A 10,605-nucleotide genomic window follows, 5' to 3' on the forward strand; every position below is an offset into this window, starting at 1 on the left:
GACAAGCGCGCAGGTGCCTCTGTCGCCCCACCGATATCCCTCGCGAGCGCCATGCCGCAGGCAGAAGCCAACAGCGCCGCGCGCGCAGACCGTGATGCCAAAGACACTGCTGCTGACAACGGACCTGCTGCTGCCTTATAGAAAACTAAGTCAATTTCATTGTAAATATAGAGTAGTTTATTTCATGCACTTCCATTATGTTTCTCTAGCTTAATTAGGTCTACTCCTGTAACTTTGGATTATTTTTTTTAAGTACTATTAGGGGGGATCAAGCAATCAAAACTTTCTAGCAAGCAAGCAATTCTCTGTACTGGTGTCTCTCCCCCTCGACACCGCGTTGCTTTTCTGTAATAGCTTTCATTAATGCAATCAAGCTTTCTTTCATTCTGAATTCTCATTCTGTTCTCTCAATTGCTCTTGACATTGGTTTTCCCGTACGGCACTGACAATCTCGTCTAGCGTACGGAGGGGACCTCAGTTGGCGGACAGCAACTGAACTGACATCAGTTGCCTAGCCGTACGTCGCCCTTCCAAGGAATCTCAGGAAGGCGCCGCGTATCAGTTCGTGTGCTGTTGTTGTCCATAGCAGCCTATTCTTGCATCGGCGCCATCACTCGATGCCAGAGCGAGGTTCTTGTTGCCAATTTTTAGTGCTTTAGTTGGATCTTCTCTGTTCCTCTCTATTTGTTGTATTAAGGCACTAAATCTTGAGGATTGTATGTCTATTCATCTGCTTGAATGGTGGGGTTGGATGGGAATTGATTTGAGTTTTTTTATTCTTGTATTTGAAATTGTTTGATATGGTGAAGTACTACTATTATTCTTGATTCTTTTTTCTGCCTCAAAAAACAAAAGCTAGACCAGTGAAGGCTCTAGTCGAACTTCCGGCCACTGCTCCGGCCACTACTCCGGTGAAGGCTCCACTATTCCATTTTTTCTCCCTCTATTTCTTCTATTTTTCTCCTTATTAATTATAGGAAAAATCAAGAACTCGAAAATCCAAAGACTAAAAGAGTGACGCCAAATCCAATGGCGTTCAAGGTTATCCATGGCTGAAGCTTGGTGGTTCATCATGTAAAAGTGGAAATAGGTGGGTGGTTATCAGGAAGAAGAAGATGCCTGAACTCGTTGGTTGAAAAAGGCTGAGGAAAATATAATGATATAGTGTGGGACCCACATACAAAATTTAATTTAATTTTGAAAACAAGATAGAAAAAATCTGATAAAAGTCTCACGCGCCCAAATCTGATCAATGTGAGGTGTCTACGAGATATGCTTAATAGTCACTTGAAGTGTTAAAATAATAAAGGGGTCGGTTAAGGTGTTTATCTGACCGTTGAGGACAACTTAAAGGGGCTATTTATGTATTTCGCCTGATGATATAGTTAAAACCTGTGAAATAAGATATATTGTAATACGGAATATAAGTCATTTTAGTTTGATTTGCACATATTAACCGGAAAAAGTAGGTGGGGGAAAACAATGCATTTTTAAAAAAAAAATTATCTTGATGATACTGCTTTTGAAAGAGCATGAAAAAGTTAACAAAATTTGGTCATGTTCTGAATAATAAACTATTGTTAAGCAAAACGAAACGTAGAAAATAACTAGTATAAATTTTAGTATTTTCCTTTTCAATGTTTTTGGCTAGAATGATTTAATATCTACAAAAACCTTTTATTGCACTAAATATATGCGTTTATATTTATAACTTTAATACTCCTAACGCAGATTGTAGAATATGTATAATGTATGATGTAAGAATGACGGCTCAGATAGTAGAAACCAGGAGATATCGTATTAGATTGCTGTTGAATGTTTGACTCATTAAAGGGGAAGCACTCCTAGCAAAGGACGTAATAGGCTATATGAACTTATCCTGTACTTTCAAAGTACTTCTCAGTGGCTCTCTTTCGTTCCAATGTCTTTGTTTCACTGAAGATATCTTATTGCATGAGTAATTAACTTCTTTTGTTTAACAGATTTTTCCGTTTTCTTGTTTTGGAATTAACCTGTCAAGGTTATCAAATTCATGAATGTGTAAAATTCATACAAGTGAGAAAATGTAAGAAAAACTTGCATGTGCAAAATTATGAACATATGTGAAAAGTAAATAATTACGTACTCAATCATTCATACGAGTGAGAAAACTTGCATGAGCAAAATTAACTTATGATCGTGCACTTAGCTTGTAGTACATGTGATGTAAGCATCCGTCGCCAACTTTCGATCATGAACAGTACCTTACAGTTCCTCCCTCCCAGTGAAACCTCCAACTTTAATTTTTGTTTCACTGCAGCGAGATTTGGGGTGGCAAAATTAGCCCAAACCGTCCATATGCCACCCCTAATTGAGATGCAGAGTTTATCTGCCTCAAGATGAACTTGCACCATCATGCAGTTGGCATTATGTGACAAGGACGATGTCTATCACAGAGAACTCACCAATCATTAATGCTAATGGAGAGAATACAATTCATGAAAGAGCAGATCATATATAAAAACATGCATTTAATATACATCAACCTTGCTGGCTGAGGAGGATGCTGCTTGCTCATCTTGATAAAGCTAGCCATTGGCCACTGGCCAGTAAGATCACGTACTCAGACAGTAGATCCATCATCGGTACTTCCATCCACTCATCAGTTTAAGAACACAAGCATAAGCTAAGACAAAAACTGCACTATCTAGATGTATAGACAAAGGTTTAAGACTCATCATTTACTAAGATGACCAGAAAAGAATTGCATTCGAAAGAATTGCATTAGGCACTAAAAATGCCAATCTCAACGTAGGAGAACAAATTGTACTGATGATCACCTTTCTAAATGTAATTCTAGAAACATGGTACTTTACAGTTCTTACAAGTGGACTAACTGGTGTCATTTCATTTGCACCATTCCGACGGGTTTAAACAGGAACACGTTTTCCACGGTAGCGGTCAAAGAACTGCAGAAAAGAAAACAATCTCAGACAAAAGAAGTTCAACAATAACAGCAGTATATTTTTTCCATTTTCCAACTCCGCATCCCCGATTTCCTTTGGTTACTTCTACACCACGGAGGCCGGTAATGGTAACAAGTGTAACAGGAGCATTAGATTAGAAGTGGAATTATTTTTCATTTGAGATATGACGTTTTTAGTGTTCACTTAAACTAAGACGTATAGTAAATTAAGTGAGCACTGCATCTCATGCAAAGCTACCTTAATGTAGGACCTCGGATATCTTTTAAACAGATTAGACATTCACAAGATTACTTAGCAAGAAACCAAATATATCGTAGCATCTTTTTACCAATTCCGAAATACATATCATCCGCTACATCAATTCACCTGAATGTAGCTGTCTAACAACTGATTAACGAAAAAGGATCTAGCTGCCTAACAATCAGATGAATTATTTTATTTAATTTACGGCATAGTAATGGATGACTGATAAAAGAATAGAGGAACTAAACACAACGTATCACATAACATGATAGAATTGAAGCAACGATAAACACCCTTGCAGAACCTTTTAAAAAAAAGGTTATGCAAGGGTATTTATCGTTGCTTCAATCCTATTCAAGCAAAGCCTAAAGAAACTAGTTGCACTCTGTATTCTAGCAAAGCCTTAATAAACGAAATTGCATTCTAAAAATTGATCTATATAACAAACTGGGAACACAACCAGTGGGATCATCACTAATTGTTGTCTGCTATCACAACAGAAGTGAAAAAGCTAGTAGTTGATTTCCTGCTTTTGAAATGGAAGTCTGAAAAATGGGGGGAAACAAATAAAGGAAAAAAAGTCGCATAGTTAGTGCACGTATTACGGCAGACTATTAAAAAGAAAAGGTGTACCAGGATTACTTCTATATTCTAGTCTTCTGGGTGACCAGTAAATAGTCATTGCTTGTATAGGAAGATAACAAAGAGAATTAGGGAGAAGAGGAAGAGATAACATGTGCAGGGGCATACATTTAAGGTACAAAAAGTGCTTCTGGATCCTGCGTAAAGAGAACCAAGGATTTGCTCATAAACGTGTGTAATAGGACACAACATACCATATTCATGAAACTTAGAAGAAACTTTCAACTCCTAGAACTGATTGTTATTTCTCCAAAGGACCAAATTGCAAACATGGAGTAATTAACATTTATGCTCAAGTGTCTCTACTTTAATCGCTGGGACTGTTATGCACAGAAGTTGAAGGTTTCAAATAGACTGACAATATGGTGGGCATTTTGGGGTTTTGTTCAAATAGAAGGAATGACAATTTCATTCTGTTCCTATTTCAATTCCTTTTAGGATTCTAATAATTCTGGTGTAGCATAGTCGTATTATGACAAAACTTTGGGTTCTCTGTGTCAATTCCAAGGATTACCTAATACCTACTACGCGATGAATCAAAAATATATTACTTCTTTCCTAATCTTAGTTTCCTTCACTGCACAGAATATAACAAAGCTGATAGCAATGAAAAAGATATATGACGGGAAAGACATACCGATCTGACAAAAGGCTGCTGAAAGATCCAGCCTATAATAGGTATCTTTTGCAGGAAAACTGCCAGTGTTGGCCAGAAACCACTGTCCAAAACTATTTATTAGCATCCCGAGATAAAAGTAAAAGGACTGAAGGTGAAGGGCCATCAATAACTTATGAACCCAATTTACCTGAAGAGTACGACAAATCCATAGGCCTCAAGAATCATTCCCAGTATAGGCCAACCAATGACAACAAAGAAAAATCCAGCACCAAATGAAATGGTTCCCTGTGGAACAAGCAAAACAAGTATGCAAGATAGCTAAGCATAACAAATATAAACACAAATGATATACACCAGCTCATCAATATGAGGAGTAAGAGGAAAGGAGGAAGAGAAAAAGCAGGAAAAAAGATACATAAAAGAAAGCAAACCTTGTAATTACTACGTTTCATGAAAAACTGCAATGATGACTTGAGACCAATGGTTAGTGCCACCCCTGAGATGAAGAGGATCTGATTCAGTAAAATAACACTATGTCAGCAGGCAGAAAGTAAAGTAAGCTGGCAAAAGAAAATCAAGGAAAAGCAGAGAAATATTATGATAATGGAAAGACATTAAACTTACATTGCCCATGGCAATTAGTCCCTTGTCGAAAAAGAAAACAATCCCAAGGAATGAGAAAAACACTCCAAATCCCGTCAATCCTAGCCCAATCTCTGTTTCAACAAGAATTCCAAGCTTAACAGACATAATATATCAAATAGCGGGCGGAATGCTTCAATTTTTTAATCTTCCAAGCTAGAATAGCACTAAGCAGCACACATATAAATATCTGGTAAAAGAAACACTATCATAAAAATGCTCACTGTCCGCAAACCAAAATAGGAGGTAGAAATCCATAAGACGCTATCATTAGAAAAATGTGATGCGATAATTGAACAAACTATATACAAATGAATATTCATGCTTCCTGAATGCTAAAACAGGTACGCTTTAAGGTTCAGCATTGCATAAACTGAAATCGAAACCATCTACATAATCCGTATTAGTATCCCAATTACAGGCTACACCATAGCTTTAACTTGGTCAGATTTTAACCAAAATATATATGCAGTATAAATTTACATCTTTTCTTGCATACCGCAGCCCAAATCAAACCCTCAGCTCAAACCCCCAACCTCAAAGTTGGAAGTGGAAGCTCCTTTTCTTTAGACTATCCCTCACTTCGCCACATTCTACGTTTCCATTTACCTCAATAAGGCTAATCTTCAACGCGCATGAACAGTGGATTGTTAAAGAAAATAATTCAAAATTAGAGCAACATTAGATTAGTAATCAACTGAATGACTTACTTTTCCGATCATTCATTTCGAAGGACAACATTTTTCACCAATTCAGATAAAGCCAAATCCAAGTGACACCTACAATGCAGAAAACATCACCAACGTAATCAGTAACCATTGTTATGAATCAAATAGAAAAATATACGACGAGAAAAGTGCTCGAATGAGTGGATATCATTAAATTTAATACAAAGCAACTCTGCTCAGGGTACCAATAGAATATATTATCAAACCTAACAAATTAAATCAATTAAAATCGCAGTTTCACAAAAAAAAACTCATGAATCAGCAATCCTATGCTAATGAACATATAGAGAGAAATCAGAGTCGGATCAAGCATAGCAGCAGTGAGACGTGAGTGCACACATGAACTCACCGTCTCGGACCTGAGCAATGCATGAAATATCAAAAAAAATTAAATATATATACGTTTATATATTAGATTATGCATCCGCTGGATTCAAACTCTAGATCGGTGTTCGAGAAAAGAGAACGTACGAAATGGAAAGATCAGCGATATGATTAAAGCAAGAAAAAGGAGCTGAAGTGACGAATCTGAGAGCTTAGAGGTGAAGGATTTAGAAATGGGGGGATTAATGTAGTTTACGGCGTCGTGTTGGGTGTGAAGCAAGCTAATGCTATTGGCGCGATGGCGTCACTGGGAGCAGTATTTTCCCCTTTTTAATTGAAAGGATGTGAAGTAGTAGTAGTTATTAGTTAGGCAGAATAGCCTCGTAAACACTTGTATTTGTTCGCGTTTGTTATCCCGCTCTTTGTACTCAACAAAGTTTCATCCAGACATTTATAGTTATTCAAAATCAATATTCTGAACCCCTCTGACCGTTGACCGGGTCTATGTGGCAACTTAACAGGTGAGCTGGACAAAATACGTGCATTTCACGCATATACGGAGCGTAAGTACAATTATTTAAACCAAAAAATAATTAAAATGATTTAAAAAAAGGAAAAAGACAAAAAGTTAAATGCAAAGAAAAGTGCTTTCTCTTTACGTTTTTGCATCTCCCCCTCCTCCCTTCTTCTCTCTCCTCCTCCCTTCTTCTTACCTCTCCCCCATTTTAACCCAAAACCCAACTACAATACAGCCGCCACAAATGTTCTTCGTCGCCCCAGATTAAATTTTTTTTTCAAATTGGTAATAATTTATGAAGAAAATTATTTTCTAAATCCCCCATTTTCGGCCCAGATCCCAATGTTCCCAAATTGGGGAGAAAGTTCTTTTCTAAATCCCCCATTTTCTCCCCCCCCCCCCCAAAGCTTCTAAAGACGAGTTTTGCAAGGAATTTCGGATGGTTTTTAGGATCATTTCGGATCGATTCTTTTTTGTAGTTGATTAGTGGTGCTATAGTGAAGTATTGGATGTGAAAAAGCGTTTTAGTTGAAGGGTGATCGGAGAGGAGTTGCAGGCGTTGGTACGACGATTTTTAAGAGTTAAGTTGAAAAAGAAAAAGAAAAAGGAACAGAAAAAAGTGATTACTGATGGAAAATAAGAGTTACATAAATTCTCTCTCATTGTTTGTATCATAACATTGTAATGTTACTCAGTGGACTATTTTAAAGGTGGTGATAAATGTATGGTGAATTGTGAAAGAATAAAGATGGTGAGTGTGGAGGAACGTGAAGGTGGAATGGAAAAGAAATTTTTTTAAAAATAATATTAAAAAATAAATTAAATAATAAAGAAAATCTGATGTGGATACTGATGTGGCATCCACATCAGGGCGTTTGAAGAACACATGCGGAAGAGGGGTTTAGAATATTGATTTTGAATAACTATAAGTGTCTGGATGAAACTTTGTTGAGTACAAGGACCGGGATGACAAACGCGAACAAGTACAAGTGTTTATGAGGCTATTCTGCCTATTAGTTATTACCCGATTTTTAAGAGAGTTGATTAAGCCCTGTTGGCTCATGGGCTGCCAAGCAGTTAGCACTTTGTAATAAGTTGAACATATTAAGAAGAATTAACTAAATAGCCATTTATTCAACCGCTTAAGCTAAAAATTCCGGTATATGTGCTTAATACATGTATAATATGTGTATAACCATATATAGTCGGTGCATAACTTATGTATACGGCCAGCTAGAAAAAGTAATATAGAATATTCGTCTAGGTATTTATGTGAAGATCCTAAATATTAACAGCTTATACATGGTTACACATGAATATGCATATATTATATATCTACAAATTATATTTTTTGCTGGGGCGTCTATTTAGATTAATTTGGGGCTTTTGCATTTATACCCGATTTCGGGGTCACAATTAAACCTATACCCACTTTGCAAAAAAAAGTTTGCAAGCCTACCCACGTTACGGTCAACTTCAGACAACTTCAGACTTATCGAGTCTGAAGTGAATAAAATGAGTCTGAAGTGAAAAAATTGCACTTCAAATGCACTTAAGGCCAAATAGGTTTGAAGTGCAACAAATAATTTTGTGACGACCCAAAGGGTCATCACTTGTTTTCTTATTCATTCTGTGCTTCCGAGGCCTTGAAAACCTCATTTAGGGTCACCTCGATTTGCGTGCACAGTCCGAGCGCGTAGCCGGAAAGCTTAAATATGAAATTCTGTGAAAAATGCTAAGTTTTGATATTAAAATGAATAAAATTGACTTCGGTCAATATTTTGGGTAAACGGACCCGGACCCGTGATTTGACGGTCCCGGAGGGTCCGTAGGAAAATATGGGACTTGGGCATATGCCTGGAATCGAATTCTGAGGTCCCAAGCCCGAGAAATGAATTTTTGTGTGAAATTGTTTTTTGGAAATAATTAAGGAAATTGGAAATGAAATTTGATTAGAAGACTATGGTATCGGGCCCGTATTTTGGTTCCGGCGCCCGGTACAAGTCTTATATATGATTTAAGCATTTTCTGTAAAGTTTGGTTGAAAACGGACGTCGTTTGACGTATTTCGGACTTAAAATGGAAATTTGATGTTTTATGAATTTTGGAAGAAATCATGGATTTTGAGGCTTAATTCGATGTATATGATGTTGTTTTGGCGATTTGATCGCACGGATAAGTCCGTAGGATGTTTTTGAGGTTGTGTGTATGTTTGGTTTGGAGCCCCGAGGGCTCGGGTGAGTTTTGGATAGGCCACAGGGTGAAATTTTGGACTTAAGGAATTGCAGGCCTGCAGGCTTCGCATTTCCCAAACTTTTCTCGCAATTCCCAGGATTGTTCGCATTTCCCAAGCTTTGTTCGCAATTACCAGGCTTCGCATTTCCCAAACTTTTCTCGCAATTCCCAGGCTTGTTCGCATTTCCCAAACTTTGTTCGCAATTCCCAAACTTTTTTTCGCAATTACCTGTTCGCAATTCCCAAACTTTGTTCGCAATTCCCATATTTGCAACCTGCATTTTTCATACTTAGTTGAAATTTGAACCATTTTCACCATTCTTTCAAAACCCAAACACACTTAGGCGATTGTCCAAGAACAAGACTTCTTCCAAATCATTTGTAAGTTGATTTTTACTCATTTCTTTCAATCATTAACATCATTTAACATGTTTTCAACTTAAAATCAATGATCTTCATGGGTGAAATTGGGAGTTTTGGGTAGAACCTATGTTTTTCTAAAATTGGGGATTTGGACCTCAATTTGAGATCCGATTTCAAAACAAATCACATATTTGGGTTCGTGGGGGAATGGGTAACCGGGTTTTGGTTCGAACCTCGGGTTTTGACCATGTGGGCCCGGAGGCAATTTTGGAATTTTTGGGCAAAACTTTGGAAAATTCATTTTTTTGCATTCAAATTGATTCATTTAGCGTTTATTGATATAATTAAGTAATTTGTGATTAGATACGAATGAATTGGTGGTGGAATCAAGGGGTAAAGCTAAAATTGAAGCATGAATTATGTTCGAGGCATCGAGGTAAGCGTTTGGTCTAACTTTAGCTTGAGGGATTAGGAGTTGCGTCCTATTTGCTATTTGTTTCTTGTTGAGTACGATGTATAGGCATGGTGACGAGTATCTATACGTCGGTGTCGAGTATGACCGTGAGTCTTATATTGTGATTTCCATGATTTCGTTGTATTATTCATGCCTTGGTAAAAATTTCTATTTGTTGTGTAAAGTTGTGAAAAGAATTGTGGCCTATGAACGTTGAGGAGCGTTGGCTCCAGTTGTATAATGAATTGTGAAAGTATAAGTGATAATTGAACCTCTAGAGCAGTGGCTCGAGTGATGAAGTGAATTGTAGAGTAAAAGTGAGAAAGAGGAGAGATCATTATGTTGCCCCCTTGCCGGGCTATTGTTGAGTTGTGGTTCCCTCGTTTTGTGTTCTTAATTGATATTACGGATACTTAGGTTGATGATTCTTTGTGTTAGGTAAGGATTATGGTTATAGCTGAGGCAGTTAGGTGTTGTAACAAGTTTGGGTATAGCCGAGGCAGTTAGGTTTTGGAATAAGTTTGGGTATAGCTGAGGTAGTTAGGTGTAGTAACAAGTTTGGGTATAGCTGAGGTAGTTAGGTGTTGTAACAAGTTTGGGTATGACTGAGGTAGATAAGTGTTGTGACAAGTTTGGTTATAGTTGTTTCTTTTTCCCTTGCCGGGATAGTGTAGACCTTTTGATCCCTTGTCGGGACTCTTGTTATATTTGTAAATATTATATATGGATCGGGTTGCACGCTGCAACAATATTTTATATGGATCGGGTTGCACGCCGCAACAATATTATATATGGATCGATTTGCCCGCCGCAACAACATTTTATATGGATCGGGTTACACGCGGCAATAATATAATGAAATGGGAGCGGGT

The 10,605-nt window shown here is 37.4% G+C and overlaps 1 protein-coding gene across 1 annotated transcript; it reads right to left on the minus strand.

Moving 5' to 3' along the window:
- Positions 1-2,666: 2,666 nt before the first annotated feature.
- LOC109221479 (vesicle transport protein GOT1-like) lies at positions 2,667-6,468 on the minus strand. Its single transcript, XM_019385958.1, has 7 exons — positions 6,312-6,468; positions 5,823-5,891; positions 5,095-5,186; positions 4,902-4,982; positions 4,658-4,755; positions 4,489-4,570; positions 2,667-2,948 (listed from the first exon to the last, which is right to left on the minus strand). Exons 2-7 carry the CDS (start codon positions 5,851-5,853, stop codon positions 2,910-2,912), a joined length of 423 nt encoding a protein of 140 aa, XP_019241503.1. The 5' UTR covers positions 5,854-5,891; positions 6,312-6,468; the 3' UTR covers positions 2,667-2,909.
- Positions 6,469-10,605: the final 4,137 nt, after the last annotated feature.

Source organism: Nicotiana attenuata, unplaced genomic scaffold (assembly GCF_001879085.1).
Source record: "Nicotiana attenuata strain UT unplaced genomic scaffold, NIATTr2, whole genome shotgun sequence".
In the NCBI taxonomy this organism is placed as follows: domain Eukaryota; kingdom Viridiplantae; phylum Streptophyta; class Magnoliopsida; order Solanales; family Solanaceae; genus Nicotiana; species Nicotiana attenuata.

Bases quoted from the DNA above. Each gene is read 5' to 3' on its own strand.
- LOC109221479 (XM_019385958.1), bottom strand. From the start codon at position 5,853: ATGTTGTCCTTCGAAATGAATGATCGGAAAA. The intron at 4,983-5,094 runs GTAAGTTTAATG...TTACTGAATCAG, and splicing joins GACTAATTGCCATGGGCAAT to ATCCTCTTCATCTCAGGGGT. The intron at 4,756-4,901 runs GTTTGCTTTCTT...CTTGTTCCACAG, and splicing joins TGAAACGTAGTAATTACAAG to GGAACCATTTCATTTGGTGC.